Source organism: Lacerta agilis, chromosome 8, assembly GCF_009819535.1.
Source record: "Lacerta agilis isolate rLacAgi1 chromosome 8, rLacAgi1.pri, whole genome shotgun sequence".
NCBI lineage: Eukaryota > Metazoa > Chordata > Lepidosauria > Squamata > Lacertidae > Lacerta > Lacerta agilis.
Genome location: NC_046319.1, coordinates 13,872,734 through 13,890,112, shown reverse-complemented (window position 1 = coordinate 13,890,112; position 17,379 = coordinate 13,872,734). Strand labels below are relative to the sequence as shown.

The 17,379-nt window shown below is 44.2% G+C and overlaps 1 protein-coding gene across 4 annotated transcripts in view; it reads right to left on the bottom strand.

Moving 5' to 3' along the window:
* CLSTN1 (calsyntenin 1) overlaps positions 1 to 13,181 on the bottom strand; it is a 58,568-nt gene extending 45,387 nt beyond the window's left edge. For 3 of the 4 annotated variants that reach the window (XM_033156235.1, XM_033156238.1, XM_033156237.1), the window contains exon 1: positions 12,877 to 13,181. In XM_033156235.1, the coding sequence (XP_033012126.1) occupies positions 12,877 to 12,952 (76 nt within the window). In that variant the 5' untranslated portion in view covers positions 12,953 to 13,181. The remainder of the gene's footprint in view (positions 1 to 12,876) is intronic. The other variant, XM_033156239.1, reaches the window with a different exon arrangement.
* Positions 13,182 to 17,379: the final 4,198 nt, after the last annotated feature.

Sequence of the window (17,379 nt, the reverse complement as noted above, 5' to 3'; positions counted from 1 at the left end):
CCGTAAGTCGAACGTACGCAACATGGAGCGTACGCAACTCGAGGTACAACTGTACAGAAATATTTAAGAAAGATGAATCTTCTGAACCAGCCTCATTAGATAAGCTTGGAAGGAATAGTGGGGTTGTATCCAATGTCAGTCCTACTCAGAGTAGATCCACTGAAATTAATGGAAATGGCTCACATAGGTTCATAAATTTCAATGTATCTACCCTAAGTATAACTTGATTGGATATAACCCTGTGTGTGTTTTACATGCCTCCTAGTTTTTGATCCTTCTACCATTTTTATCACTATAATTTCTCAACTCTTGCTGAAGATTTGTCAGGCTGAAAATGTGCCCTTCAGCTGGTTATTAACATGTAATTCCTACTGATCTTTTAAATTTATTTTTAATTTGATTGCTAGCTAAATTTAGTTTTAATTTGATTGCTAAAATTTCAACACAAAAACACAGCAAGTCATCAGAGAGATGCTTATACAATAATGGTATGCACATTTCTATATAGGTATATTAAACCTACAGATAATTTAGGTGCACCATACCAGTAGTTCTTTTTTAGGTGCAGGTAATGGTCATGCAGACTGCTACTTGAAACGTAAGATAAAAAGCCCCACTAACTTGCATAAAATTGTTCTACTGGTTCTTTGCTTTTCATCATGAAAATGTTACAGGTTATCTTTCCAGCAATTGTGAGGCTTCGTAAGGTTTTATATCACAGCTCAAGAGATGGATTATTTAAATTCCTCCTTTTTTGTGCAATAGAAAGTCTAGCAGCTACAAGAAACCAAGTTAGCAGTTCCTTTGGATAGTTTATAATTATAATTCACAAAATTATATTGGTATTATTTTGCAGGTATTTTTAAAAAGAACCATTGTATTTTTACTGGGTGCTCTATAAAGCGCAGAGATGACAATTATTAAGCAACTATTAAGGCTATAAAGTAGCATTTATATATAAAGCCAGGATTCACAGAAGCTGCTCATAAACTCTCAACCCCACTAATACAAGCATCTTTGAGCATTTTCAGAAATGGCTTGAGCTCTTGAAAACCTCCCATGGCAGAGAATTTAACAAGTGGGGAACAAGTCCAACTGAGCACAGGAAGCTACCCTATCATGAATCAGGCCATTGGTCCACCTGACTCCATACTGTCCACACTGGCTGACAGCAGCTTGCCAAAATTTCTAATAGGGGACATTCTCTGCCATGCCCAGAGAGAATGGGGATTGAACTGGGGGTCTTCTACAAAAAAAGCAAACGCTCAGCTACTGAACTATGGCCTTTCCTATAAGACACAGGGACACAGGAAGCAAAGTCAGACAATTTGGTCCTGCTAGTTCAATACACTGACTGGCAATTGCTCTCTGAGATTTCAAGGAAGCAGTCTTTCCCAACCTTACCAGGAGATGCTAGGAATGGAACCTGGAACCTTCTACATGCAAAACAGGTGTTCTACCAATGAGCTACAGACTTTCCTCCTTGCAAAGAAACGTAACATGATACTGCAGCAATGGACCAGTGAAGAAAAAGCTCTAGCAGAGGTCAAAAGATGATACAGGTTTTTCAGTATGGGGCACTTAGGCACCACCACCACGTTAAAGATGATGAAATATTTCTATACACTTTGTGAGGCCTTGATGATGATGCCCCCCCGCTCCAAAAAAATTCAAATACAGTTACAAAGCATTTTAGATTTACCAGCTCCAGTAGCCAGCACAGGTTTCTTTTCAGGAGGGATAATAAATATAACTTTAATATGACATGTCAGCTGAAATACTGCAGCTTTTGTTAGCAAAGTAGTCCTGAGAGATTAAAAGCAAAAAAAAAAAAAAAAAGCCATCTCATGCCCCGCAGATATGTTCTGTAATTAAGATCCAATGACATCTTTTTCTCAGCACACTGAAAACAACACTAGCCTTTGTCTATTCCCCTTTTTCTTTTAAAAGGTTAATGCAGCTCCTTTGGAAAGGTGAAACCCTTATTGATTATGTTAAATACTGGATGGCTCTCTGGTTTTTTACTGGCAATCTAGGTATGTTATTTCACTCCCTTGAGGTTGTTTTTGTCAATATGCAAGGGATAATCCTCCAGCAGCTTGCAAATCCTGCTTCGGGAATTGGATCCTGCCCTGTCAAGCTATCACATTCTTCCTCCACCAATGCCTCCTTTAGAAGGTCAAATATTCCTGGACCATTATTCCTGGGTTAACACTTTGCTTAGCAGATAAAAGGCAGGGAACCTGCTTTTTGTGGAGAACCTTTACCACTGGCTGGTCAACCTTCCTTCCCATACACCCAAACCAACATGCAACTTCTCCTGGAGGTCTGATCATCTTTTCTCTTGGAAGCAAAAGCAGCTGGAAACCATCACTTGAGGAGGCAAGCTTTCCATCCAGCCCTGCTCCATAGCTACCTGCAGTCCTTGCTCCCAAGGAAGCTGGCCATTTCCCACCACTGGAAGTCTTCTATGGAAGTCTTCTCCACCCAAGCTATTTTGTTGGAGGGGGGAGAATAGTCTGGGGCTCTAGGGAAAGTAAACATGGCTCTTCTCCAACCACCATTTTATTCTTACCAGTAACACAGTGAGCTGAGTTAGGCTAACTGGCTCAATGTCATCCAGTGAGATTCATTACAGAAGGAAGATTTGAACGTGGGTCTCCTTAGTTGCTGTTGGCATCCTTCTGTCTTGAATGGAGTGTGCCTCCAGGGGTGCATCAGCAGTACCCATGTGACCTCCCTAGGGCAGTATGTCTGAAGGGTCAGGCTGCCTAGACAACAAGACACACACACCCTTTGGCCTTGCTGATGTGGTCCAAAGGAAAGCATAGCAATACATTTGACACCAGCTTGGCTGCAGGAGTTGCTGGAAGGAGGAGTACAAGGTGCCATCCAACCACCTGAGGGATTCCACCTCAGTACTAGCCCAACATACTAACTACTATGCCAAACTGTCTTATCATCCTCTAGGGTGCCCTCCAATGCAGCACACTCCAGGTGTCCCTAGGACTAGAACTCCCTTCATCCTGGCTAACTGACCATGCTGACTGGGGCTAATAGATGCTGGAGTCCTACAACAATTGGAGGCTCCATATTGGCTACCCCTGCTCTGGTGACTGGGAGGCTGCTATACATACTGCCCCCACCCCAATGTATCCCTGTTATAACTTAACTTTTTATTTAGAGTTTTAACTTTTTATTATGGATTTTAGTTATCAGCTGCTTTGAGAACCAGTCTAAATTGAAAAGTGGGGTGTGTTATACACACATAATCCTCCCCATTTTGTAAAATCCTGCCCCCCTGCTTTCCCCTTTAACTTACAAGTCTACCCTTTTATTTTAGATTTTGATTAGCACAAGCAGCAAACTCAAGTCAAGGAAAGCACTGGTTCTAAACTCCATCTCCTGTCAGCCTTAGGGAGCAATCAAAAATTATGCAGATGATATAAGCTAGTCTACTGACTGAAAGTAAGGGCTCTTCTAAGACCCATATGGGTCAGTGGTGGGGAATCTTTTCAAATTCAAGGGCAACCTTCAGGGCGACATTCCCTCAAGGGCAATCTTCCAAGAGCCGCATACTAGTAGTGGGTGTGGCAAATGAATGCAGCACTCACCTTAGTGGCTTTTGTACTCACCCCCACCCTCCATCCTGTCAAACAAGTGGTAAAAAGTGTTCGTGGTTAAGATTAAGAAACCAGCCACCAGCGGAAACCACATGAGTTGTTCATAGTCCACAATGACTTCCTGGGCATGACTAGCAGACTAGCTTTTGGCCCCAGTCTGTGATGGAGAGAGCCTAAAAAGTAGAAACTGATGCCCATTCAGCAAAATCAGCAAACAGTTCAAGTGCCCTACCTAATCTATTAAATCACTGCTGAGCCATTTCAACATGAAGCAAATTATAAAGTGACACTCACTTTTTAAAGTTTTGCACTGCCTATTAAAGCACCTGAAGGTTGAAACTGGTCTTCCACCCAATCAACAAACTTCTAAAAAATAAATCTCAAAAACTTAATGTTTAAAGAAAAACACAGCTGAACACCTAAGTTCTAAAACTGAAACAGTATGGATAAAATTGGTCCCTGTGCAAAGAGGACATGCAATTCTCCCCCCCCCCCAACACATGAATATACACACACACACACTTGAAACATTTGGTCAGCCTACCATAGGCTTAGCCAGGATTTATATCAGGGGTGCAGGCTTTATGCTGGGGGGGGCAGAATCTCAGTTAAGTATTTTTATTGATTTACTTGATTGGAGGGGCACCTGCCCCCCCCCCGCTACACCCATGCAGCCTATTCAGAAATATTTGCCTAAGAATGTTGTTGATGGCCTTGAAATACTTTTCTTTTTATCTCCTTTTCTTGCCTGCATTTTCTTTCCATTGAAAGTAAGATGAGCCCGTGGTGCAATTTTGATATGTATTTTCTTCTTTCCCAGTAAGCATCCTATTCCAAGCACCTCTCTCTGATCCCTCTTTCTTCTGCTTTTGTATGAATGTTATCGGTGAAGCTTGGGATTATATCCAACTATGTTTTACTTGGAGCAGATCCATGGAAATTAATGGATCTAAATTTTGTATATTAATTTCAATTGAACTACTCAGAGCATGACTAGCATTGACAGCCACATTGGGCAAAAAGTTCCTACACTGCAGGAGGTTGGACTAGATCAGGCCTTTCCAAACTTGAGTCTCCAGTTGATTTTTGACTACAACTCCCATCATCCCTAGCTAGCAGGACCAGTGGTCAGGCATGATGGGAACTGTAGTCCAAAAACAGATGGAGGACCCCCCCAAGTTTGGGAAACCCTGAACTAGAGGATCCTCCAGGTCGCTTCCAACTCTACAATTCTATGATTCTACAAATCATAATGCTTCATATTGCAATGTCTATAACTGAAAGACAAAAATCAATTAATGAAAGGTATTAAATGAAGCTCATTACACAGCCATGGAAATAATCCAAGACCTGTTCGCTTAGTCACCCATAGCAAATAAAGAGTCCCTGCCAGGCAACCAGACAGTGATTGCTTGAGGAGTGTTGTCTCCTTCATTGTTCCTAACCCCCCCCCCATGACACAAGTGAGTTGAAAAATATATTTTTGCATTGGGCTATGCAAAAGGTAGCTTTGGCTTTATTGTATGTCTCATGGGGACAGATTTCTGTGTGTATATATCCCTCCAGATTGTCCTCTTTAATGTGGTTTGAAAGAAGTTTCCCAGGCCAAACAAAAGCATTCTCCTACCATATTCATGCTGTGCTAACAAATGGAGGACTAAAAGAGCAGAAACAAAAAGAAGCAAACCTGAGTAGAGCTGCTTTCATCACCACAAAGCAGCTAACAGTGAGAAGTGTTGTCCATTTTAAAAGCACGAAGGGCCCTGCCAGTAATTTAGATCCAGCAGCTTCGCAACATTCTTCAACAATACAAGACAGGGGAAAGTGTTACTGATTCTGAAAATGGAAGCTCTCAGGTAGGTGTACAGCCCTCCTCCAACTTGGTGCTCTCCAGATATTTTGGGCTACAACTCATCAGGCTCTGGCTGGTCGTCTAAAACCCCTGGAGGGCACCAAGTTGGTGAAGGCTGATATAAAATGTAAAAAAGAAAAGTAATATAAAAATCCCTCCTTGTAGGATTGGAAGCCATGAACTTTTGGCTAGTTCTGTGTAAGTTAGTTCCTAGGATTGAAAAGCAACACATACATTTCCAAACCTCCAGCTCTCCATAGCATCCTGGACATAGCTATAAATATATGTGGATACCACTACTGGATCAGGCCAAGGGCCCATCTAGTTAATCAGCCTGTTCTCACAGTGGCCAATAAGATGCCCCTTTGGAAGCCCGCAAGCAGGACCTGAACACAAGAGCCCTCTCCCCTCCTGTGGTTTCCAGCAACTGATATTCAGAAGCATTGTTGCCTCCGACCATAGAAACAAAGGCCTGCGTTCATACAAGAATATGAATTAATCTGTTTGGCTTTAAATAAGCCAAGTAAACCTCCAAAACCAGAATGTTTTCGAAAAGCATAGGCAGCTGCCTTCTAACAAGTCACAGCCTTGGTCCATCTGGCTCAGTATTGCCTACACTGACAGGCAGTGGCTCTCCAGGGTTTCAGGCAGTGTTCTCTCCCTGCGGTACCAGGAGATGCCAAGGATTGAATGTGGGATCTTCTGCTCTATCACCGAGCCACAGTCCTTCCAAAATATCCTTCTGAAATATTTCAGCCTTTCCAGATTATGGCCGTCATATGAAAACAGTGATGAACCACACTATGTTAAATGGGAAACCAGAGACTGTCACAACAGAAAATCCTTGCGCAGCCTTGAATCTCTTTGCAACGATAGCGCTTCCATCACTTCCGGGTTCGCAATAAATAGCACAGCCAATTGAGAAAGGCAACTGCCATCTGGCCACATTTAAAGTCAGGCTATAAAAACTCAGCAACTGCTCTATTTCAAGTATATATAAAATCAGTCATAGGAAAAGAAACATTTGAATTTTAACAGCAAAATAACTCCCAAATCACATTTTTGGAAATTGAACCAAACAAGCAAGAAAAAGCCAGATATAGGAAAATGTAGCCTCAAGGTACATTATCTACAGATGAGCAATAAGGCAGGCAAAAAGATTACACAATCCTAGCACAGTTGCCCACATATACCTATTGCTAGTCATTTGTGAAACACTGCTTATCTCAATCAACTTTCCTATACAGAATACAACACTAATAGCAAATCACAGGACATTCATCATTACATATTTGTCTAAGCATATTGCTAGTGGTGAAAACTTGCACAGAACTGAGCTGTAAAATTGTTTTAAGAATATATCAAGGGGACAGCAGTTGTCCCAGAGCTGCAAATAAATCCAAGTTTGCTAGTCCACCATAAACCCTTACTAGCCAAAAAATAGGCTTGATACAGTCTTCCACTGGCTACTATGGAATGCTTCTTTCAAGTTTAATTTCAGAGTAGGGAGGTGTGAGAGGATAGGAGCCCTTGGGTGCCAATTATGCACCCATGAGCACTGTTGGCAACCCATGGCATAAATCAATACGCAATGTGGCAGTACTGAACTTCCCCACTCCCTTACTAAAGTTTTCCCACCTAGTTATCAGTAGGAAATTGTTGGTGATTTCCAGTGGCTGTTTACTTGTCCATGCTATTTCAAATTAAAAAGGTATTGAGTGGTCTTGTGCATATCACATTATTAGAGAGTGTCCTTCTGGCATAAGGATGCTCAACCTAAGCTCATTTCTCATCCATCCCACGCTACTTTTGTCCACATGCACATGCACAAACATAACTGCTTTTCAACCTAAGCTCATTTCTCATCCGTCCCAGGCTTTTTTTGTCTTCTCACTGTCACATATACACATGCACGTGCACATACACTAACATAACTGCTTTTCTGGAATTTGTCTTCATATTTATTATGGCCATAACCTTTAAAGCAAGACAGGGTTCTAGTGCAGCTACACAAAATATGTTGTTGCTGTTGTTTAGTCGTGTCCGACTCTTCATGACCCCATGGACCAGAGCACGCCAGGCACTCCTGTCTTCCACTGCCTCCCGCAATTTGGTCAAACTAATGTTAGTAGCTTCAGGAACACTGTCCAACCATCTCATCCTCTGTCGTCCCCTTCTCCTTGTGCCCTCAATCTTTCCCAACACCAGGGTCTTTTCCAGGGAGTCTTCTCTTCTCATGAGGTAGCCAAAGTATTGGAGCCTCAGCTTCAGGATCTGTCCTTCCAGTGAGCACTCAGGGCTGATTTCCTTAAGAATTGATAGGTTTGATCTTCTTGCAGTCCATGGGACTCTCTAGAGTCTCCTCCAGCACCATAATTCAAAAGCATCAATAATTAAACATTCAGAAGACTGTCACAGGAGGAAGTGTTGCCCGCTGAATAGAGTACCATAGTTCAGTGACAGAGTATCTGCTTTGCATGCAGAAAGTCCCAGGTTCACTCTTCAATAGCATCTCCAGACAGGACCGGGAAAGTCTCCTTGTCCAAAAACACTGGAGAGAGCTGCTGCCAGTCAGTGCAGAGTAGACAATAATGAGCTAGAAGGACCAATGAGCTGACTCAGTATTACGCAGCTTCTTGTGTTCCTATTTAAAACCAGCCCTTTAATTCAAAAATATGAGGACTAAAATCTTGCTTTTCAAGGAAGGAGGCATAGTTCAGTAGTGCAGCAACTTCTTTGCATGCAGAAGGTCTGAGGTTCCATCTGCAGCAACTTCAGGTAGGGCTGGAAATGTGCCCTTGTCTGAAACCGTGAAAAGCTGCTGCCAGTCAGAATAGAGCAGGCTTCCTCAAACTCAGCCCTCCAGGTGTGTTTGGCCTACAACTCCCATGATCCCTAGCTAAAAGGACCAGTGGTCAGGGATGATGGGAACTGTAGTCTCAAAACATCTGGAGGGCCGAGTTTGAGGAAGCCTGGAATAGAGAATACTGAGCTAGATGGACCAATGGTCTTGTTCAGTATTAGTCAGCTTCCTATGTTCTTAGATAGGAAGAACAGGAAGTACCATAAAAACCAACATGTTTATTGTGATATAAACCTTTGTGAACTGGAGTCCACTGATCCAATAGAGAACATGCATGGTAATAAACATGTTAAGTCTTCAAGATGTCAGAAGACTTTATTGCATTGTTGTTGCGTTGCAATATACCAACCCTCTGAAATACCAGTAGGTACAGTGAATGAAATTTAAGAGACAAGCACAGTTGTTCTGTGAATCCATTGGGATGAAAACTAAACATTTCCACAGATAATTGAAAGGTTCAGTTTTTATCAGCAACATATCCCAACATCACCTGAGCCACCTTAAAAATAAATCAGTTGAAGTCAAATGGGTTGTGTCCAATGTTAGTCCTACTCAGTGTAGACCCATTGAAATTTAGACATGACTACGGTAAGTTAAACTTCAATGGGTCTACTCTGAGTAGGACTTAATGAAATATATCTCTATAAAAACATTTTAAATGGCACACGTTTTAAACAGCCATTAAGCCATCTCGCAATATGATTGGGGGGAGCTGCAACTCCACATTTAGGAAAAGAAACATTTGCAACCCCAGACACAGTCTGCAATGCGTCCTCACTTCCCAGCTCAAGGCCCAGCAATAACACAAGAGCTGCAAAAGGTTAAACAGCTAGATATGTGTGAGAAGGGATTGTGTTTGCTTTAAATGACATAAAGCATTTTCAATGAAATTGCAATGGTTTAAGGTTCCCAGAGATTCAGTAAGGTGTCCAATTCCCTGCATCTATTCACAGTTGAAGATCAAAAAACCAATTCCACCATCTAAAATACCATCACTGCTTGGAAAGGGGGGGGGGAATCATACTCTCAACAGAGAAAGAGCTAATGCAAGCCTAGAGACAGACAGTATTTACACCATTGTTAATCTCATCAGATTGGTCCAGTTTAACCTTGCCTTGCCACAAGCAACAACGCTGTCTCTTATCATCAAAGGGACAAACAGAAGTCTAGTTGGGAAATAATTTGTGGAGTGTGAGAGAAATGATTTGCATGACAAAAACAAAGAAAGTGTGTGCCCGCAGAGAGCTGCTGCAGACTCCCTCCCCCCACTCACAAGCAGTGCCATTATACACCCCCCCCCAACACATTCCATTCCTCCCTGCTAACCCATATTATGAGCCAAAGTGGGCAGCGGAGGACAAAGCCTGGACAGCCAGAATCGCCCGCCAGATAAAAACACTGGCAGTCTCTCTATCTGGGGAGTAAGCAGGTTTCCATCTCCAACATGATCAGGTTGCCCTATGGAATTTTTTCATCACTCCCGGGGGGGGGGGGGAAGGAGAGAGGGGATTATACCAAAGCAAAACAAAGCAAGAGGGAGGGGGCACTGCAGGCACTGTGTAAACATTCTCCCCGACCCTGTAGTACAGCATATATAGGGGGCACCTTTCTGTCACCTTCTAGAACAGATACCTAAGCTTCCGCCATCTGTTCCATACGGCACCCCCCTATAGACTTGAAGGGATAAGAAGCCCATCACCACCAAGGACACTGCTATTTCCTTCGCCATTTGGACCCTGATCCAGATACACCGAGCATATGATTTGGGGACATTATTAAGCCTTGTTAAATCCCTATAGGGGAAAGGAGCTCAACATACAGTACAGGAATGCAGGAGGGGAACGGCACAGGGTGGTATAAAAGAGGCATCACTGGAGAAAAGAGGGGTAGATGGATTTAACCAGAGAGATGGATTCATGGGCACAGGCGATTAAATTGTAAACGTAGAGTGAGGAAGGCTATCCATCATCCCTTTCCTGAGGGGGGAAATAGTGCCCCCACACACTAGAAAGATGTATCCCCGAAAAGAGTGCAAAGGTAGGAGGAGTGATCTTCCTAAGCCCCCCACTGCTTACCAAAAGATGCCCTTGCATGAAGGACTCCATACCTCCAAAGCCAGATATATGGAGGGAAACAATTCCTTTGGCAGGGTCCGGAGTCTGGGTCCTTCAAACACATGCGCCTTTCTGAGATGGTTTAAAACCAGGAGGGAGGGAGGAGGAATAGAGGAGGCAGAGAATAGCTTTTATAAAGAATGTGGAAAGGTCAATGGTGGTCCAGAAAGTTCATTTGTATGCAAGAGTGTGGGGTGGTGGACAGAATACTAATAATTAATAAGCACAGTGGGGAGGCAGACATTGGGGGGGCAGAGATGCAGGAAGTACAGGCCCCCTGAGAGGAAAGATACAGGGAACAGCTTCAAAAGGACAGGTTGACAAATGCATGTTCGCCAAGGCATACCTAGAGGTGTCCCTGAAGTGGGGTGGGCAGAATAAGGTAAGTATCCTGTGCATAGGAAGGTGCTGGTTTGGGGGTCTGGGTGAGTGCTTTAGAAAGGGGAAGAGTAAAAGAAACAGGCAAGTGTCTGTATGAAAAGGGTATTTGTGGGGTTAGGAAGTTTGTGTATCTATGTGTGCTTAAGGGAGTGAAATGGACAAATATTGGGGTAGGGGGCTGGAGAGATACCTGCATTTGGATTTACATGTTGGTGTTTCCTACATAAGTACTATGTTAAAAAGAGGGGAGGTATTCTGCTTAGAGGGGAGGAGGTGTTGCTATGAGGTGGAGGAGATGGGATGAAGTGGAAAGGGAATCAAATCTGCCACCCCACCCCCCAAAATACAAGAAACTGAGTGCATGTATGGAAAAGAGAGCATTAGGTGTATTATGAAACAACAATGCTATATTTTTAATATAAGGAGGGATGTCGTGCAGTACGGTTACATCATTTATTAAATAATGGAATGTTATAATATCCTTGTTAAACAGGGACTATTAATGATGTACTGTATTATAATGGACAATATAAGTACAAGGATAAAATATTGCATTATGAAACAATGCAATATTAAGCACTATACTTTATTAGGTATTAATAGTTTTCTGAATGGAACCTAAGTACTTTAAATATATACTTTATAAATTATTCATTTTAATATCTTCCTATTATTAAACAGCTGAGGAAGATTACATATAAAAGTATGAATATGCAATAGTGTCTATATTGCTACTAAACAAAGCAGTATTAAAATATCCTTTATATTAATGGCTGCAATATTAACTTGTACATTCAGATACATAAACACACACATACATACACATACACTACACACACACAACCATTGTATTTATACATGCAGCATTACATCAGATATTATATATTACACACCTAATCCTGTACATATCCACTCAGAAGTACATTGCACTGACTTCCATGGGGCTTAGGATGGATATCCATCTTAAACACATACACACCTATGAAAGCATACTACACTAATAAAAATATATAACATTATCAAATCACGCAATATTTATGATACTATGAGACGATTGCATTTTACAGGAAAAGGACCCTTTAAAAATGTCTCCTAATACAAATGTAGCAAGATCTAATAAATAACAACACCAGGTGATATTCACACAGGGTACACTCATAGGAGACCCACTGAAATTAATGAACTTAAATTGCCCATGTTCACTAACTTCAATGGGTCTACTCCAAGTCGGACTAATGTGAAATGCCACCCGCTGTTATCATATTGTGTGCTGCAATAAGCATCCCAACATAGTTAAACAGACATCTTCCCATTAGGAATATGGAATGAAGCTAATAATTACAATATCACATGTGCAAAAAAGGGGCCCAGTACTGTTTCGAGGCAGTTCTCCTAACGCAAATACACCAAAACACAACACATGAATAAACCACCCCCACCAATAAAACAAACAAGCCAAGACATCACGATATTGCACAGCGCGGTAAGTGACCCACAGTAGGTTCTAAAGAGCAATGCAATCGCAGCGCAGGCACAACAAACGAAGCAGCAGCACCGTGGTCGTCGTCCTTATTGATCCTTTCCATACCAATGCTACGTTATTCATTACTATTATTGCAATGTCACTGCTGTCTATATTAGGGCAACGCAAATTTTCTTTATATGCACATATACATGCGTGCATAAACGCACGCATACCTGTATCTATGTATCCGTATACACAAAACACGCGCACAAACACACATATGCGTCTATCTACATATGCACATGGATACATATTTCTGCAATAAAAAGGCAAAAGGCAAGCACTGTTACGAAGGTCCCTTGGCAAGGCAAGTGCAGCACCGTGCCTAAGGTGCTATCAGTTAACTGCAACGCTAAGGCGTTATCCTCCTATGGCACTAACGGGGTGGGGTGGGGTGGCTGGAGACCTAGACACCCCAACCTATTTTTTTTAATCTCTCTCTCTCTCTCACACACACACACACAATATTAATTGTTGTTATCCCCCCCCCCACCCTCCGCCTCCGCCTTCTGGCTCACCTCGGGCAGCCCGGACTCGTCCGCAGAGCAGCGCAGCCAGGAGGAGGCAGGCGGGCGCCAGCCGGGAGGGCAGCATCTCTGCTAGGCCGGGAAGGCGCTTCTCCGCCTCGCCTCCTCCTCCTTCTCCCCGGCGCCCCCCGACCGACCCCCCGTTGAGGGAGAGGGCAAAAAAAAGGGCTAAAGGAAACGGGGGCGGGTATTAGCGATACTAATAACGACACATTAATAAATAATAGCAACGGTAGTAATAAATAGAAAGGGTGGGGGGGTCCGGGGGCGGAAAATAAAAGGGAAGGGAGGAGAGGCAACCGTTCCTCTCAGCGCAGCCCGGCCGCCGCGTCTTCACCTCCTCCTCCTCCTCCTCCTCAGCCCGGCGCTGGCTCCGCTGGCTTGCGAACTAAGATGGCGGCCCGCTCCGCTCCCTTTCGCCGCTCCCTCCCGCACCAGTTGCCAGGCGACGGAGCTGGGGAAGGAACCAACTGGGGGGGAAAGGAGGGTGGTGAGGCGGAGGGGGAGGAGATACCATCGTGCGGAGTGGTGGAGGGGGGGAGGAAAGTCAGAGGCCGACGGAGCAGCCTAAGCTGGGGAGAGGGGAATGGTAGGAGAAACCGTGATTCCACACACACGCTGGAGGAGGAGAATAGAATCGTAGGTTTGTATAGCGTTGGAAAGGATCCCGTGGGTCATCCACTTCAACCCCCTGCAATGCAGGAATCTTTTGGCCCAACGTAGAGCTCCCTTCCAGCTCTACATTTCTATGACTGGAGAAATCATTTTGCTGAGAGATCTCAGGTGCAGGAGGTGAAAAGCAATAAAAGGGCGTGCAGCTGAACTGCGGAACTATCCGCAGCAGTAGGCAGTGATGTGGCCGTTGGCCACCTGAACCGAATAACTTTAGAAGAGAATTCATGGGGAATGAGATTATTGATGACTGATAGCTGCAGTGACTGAGCTCTGCCTCCACAGCTGGTGGCAGTCAAGCTTCTGAATACCAGTTGCTGGAAGCTGCAAGAAGGGAGGGTGCTCTCGTGCTCGGGCCCCAGTTGCTGGTTCCCCACAGGCATAGTGTATGGGTGGCCACTGTGAGAACAGGATGCTGGACTAGAAGGACCGCCAGCCTGATCCAGCAGGCTCTGCAGGGTTGTTGTTGCTTAGAAAACTTAAAAATAAAAGGCATTCACCCTGCCCCCCCTTCTTACATTAAAGTGGGCTGCTTGCATCTGATGCTAGACCTGCTCAGAGTAGACTCATTGAAGTTATTGGCATGTAGCCAATCTGTACTCTTTCTGTACCACCATTGACGGGAGGAAGCTGGTGTGTTATTATTATTCTTACAGTTACAAAGAAATTGCGGTCTTTGTATAGCCGATAAAAACATGGAAAACGGGGGGGGGGGAGAGACGTTGATGGCATGGCCTGATTTAGGACCATTCGTTTCAATGGGTCTACTCTGAGTAGGATTTTAGTCGCAGACAACCCACTGTGAGTGCTGTCCCCCAACTGGAGAACCAAGGAACTGAGCTTCTGAGAATCTGGGGATCCAAGCTTGGGACTTTGCATGTGTTATAAGAATTTTAAGGTCTCAAATATAGAATATTCATAAATGCATACATATCTAAATATATGAACTATGTGTCTGAAATAGTATGGGAGAGCACTCTTGGAGCCATTTTGACTCTCCCAAATGACCTCAAATATCCCTCTGCTGTAAGGGAGTCAAATGGGGAAAGTCTTCCCATTGTCTTTTTCCTTGCAAATCCTGTCTTAAGGGCATATTTGTGTATGAACAGGGTGAGGCTGTGACCTGGATTCAGGAATTTTTACCATCACAAAAGAATGGCCAGGGTGTCCAGGTAATGCAATCAGTGACCATTATCAGGTGTCCTGGCAGACAGGATTTCTGCTGGAGACTGCCTCCTTCTGTGATGTATGATGTTTTAGGGGAGTGGTCTTGGGCTACAGGGTGGGCAATTTCAAAAATATATATAGGGTCTTGCGCACCATTGTTCAGGGTTCTCCTCCCTCCTGCATGTGGTGAGTGGGGACCCTGTTGCAACTGTTTGTTTCCTTTAATAAAGATCAGGCTTACTAGCTGCTTTGCTTCTCAATATACTCTGGTTGGCCTCTGTTTTCTCCTACCGATAGGGAACCCATTTAAGGACTCTATACGGGCTCCGGAATACCCCATTTCTTCCCGTTTGCAGACTGTCTGGAAAGGAGAGGAAGGGGCACTGTCAACAAGAAATTCCAATGCTCCGTCCATTTTGGATGCCCTTGCAAGGCCACGAGGGGTTTGCTTTGATTGAAAGGCAGGAGGGATGGGGAGACTGGAGAGGGAGGCAGAATAGCAAATAGCAACTGATGCACTTTCCATTGAGCACAGCTTGTATGTGAAAAGTGCACACAGGGGTGCCCGAAGAGGACACAGCTGATTACAAATCACAATTGCATTCCAAAACTCTTTATTGGGTTAGTTAGCGAAGGGTCGCAGGGGATATTGGAAGACACACACAGCAACATCCCATGTTGCATTGTGAAGAATTTCCCAGTGGAATGCAACCCCTGTTGAAAAGGGTTCCTTGCACACACACCACAAATTTAAAGCCCCCCCCCCCAAAAAAAAACCTTGGGATGAATCTTGGGGAGTGTAGCTTGTTAAGGATGTTGGGAATTGCAGCTCAGTGAGGGGTAGTCTACTGATCACAGGTCACTCGCTGCCTCTCAGCTTCCTCGCAGGGTTGTAGTGACAATAAAATGGCAGAGGGAATAATGTATTATTGAGTTATAACGTGCGTTTATGTTTATGAATACGTGTTTGTTCTCAACCCTATGCCCACAAGAAGTTATTGAGATGAGCAGAAGAAAGATAGGATCTGAATGTCATAACATGTATAGTTGACAGGTAGCGGCTCTCCAAAGTTTCATATAGGGGATATTCCCAGCCCCTCTTGAAGATGCTGGGGATTGAACCTGAGGCCTTCTGCATGCAGAGCAGCTGCTCTACCGCTGAGTTGTGGCTTTTCCTCTAATAGTTAAGGTCACACCTGCACATTTAAAGCACTCTTATACCACTGTTACAGTTTGTAAATGGTATCGAGAGTGGTTGGGAGATCTCTTGCAGAACTATAGTTCCTGGCACCCTTAACAAGAAAGAAAAGTCAGGCACGAGCAGTCAAGGGATGGAAAGTTAAGGAGCAACACAGAAGACTGTAAATAAGTAGCACCCTTATCTGTCCCCCCTTTTTTTCTTTTGCTGGGGGGTACTGGCTGAATTTACGACTGGCTAAGAACCAAAGAGAAGGACACCGGTGGCACTGTGGTCTAAACCACAGAACATAGGGCTTGCCGATCAGAAAGTTGGTGGTTCGAATCCCCGCGATGGGGTGAGCTCCCATTGTTCGGTCCCAGCTCCTGCCCACCTAGCAGTTCAAAAGCACGTGAAAGTGCAAGTAGATAAATAGGTAAATAGGTACCGCTCCAGCGGGAAGGTAAACGGCATTTCCGTGCACTGCTCTTGTTCGCCAGAAGCGGCATAGTCATGCTGGCCACGTGACCCAGAAGCTGTCTGTGGACAAATGCCAGCTCCCTCGCCCTCAGCCTATAGAGCAAGATGAGTGCCCAACACCAGAGTCGTCCGCAACTAGACCTAACGGTCAGGGGTACCTTTACCTTTAAGAACCTAAGAAGAGTCTGGCTGCTGTATCAGACCAACGTCCCACCTGGTCCAGTCCAGCATCCTCTTCTCATTGTGGCCAACCAAATGTCCCAATGGGAAGCTCACAAGCAGTATCTTCCGATGGAGAGTTATCACTCCTAATTTCTGGACCATTCTGGCTGTGGGCCAGTGTATAGAGAACCATAGAATTGTAGAGTTGGAAGGGACCACAAGGGTCACCTAGTCCAGCCCCCTGCAATGCAGGCATCTTTTTGCCCAACGTGGAGTTCGAACTCACAACCTTGAGATCAAGAGTCTCCTGCTCAGCTGACTGAGGCTGTGGAAGAGAATACAGTAGCTGGTCATTCTTGATTTATACCATGCTACCCTTAGTTTTTATTTATTTGTTGCATTCAGGTCCTGCCTTTCTTCTTTTAGAACCTTAATGGGTGATGTAGAATCATAGAATCATAGAGTTGGAAGAGACCACAAGGGCCATCCAGTCCAACCCCCTGCCAAGCAGGAAACACCATCAAAGCATTCCTGACAGATGGCTGTCAAGCCTCTGCTTAAAGACCTCCAAAGAAGGAGACTCCACCACACTCCTTGGTAGCAAATTCCACTGCCGAACAGCTCTCACTGTCAGGAAGTTCTTCCTAATGTTTAGGTGGAATCTTCTTTCTTGTAGTTTGAATCCATTGCCCCGTGTCCGCTTCTCTGGAGCAGCAGAAAACAACCTTTCACCCTCCTCTATATGACATCCTTTTATATATTTGAACATGGCTTATGTACCTAAGAAAAGTCCTCTTTCCCAGCATCCTGTTCTCACAGCGGCCAACCAGGTGCCC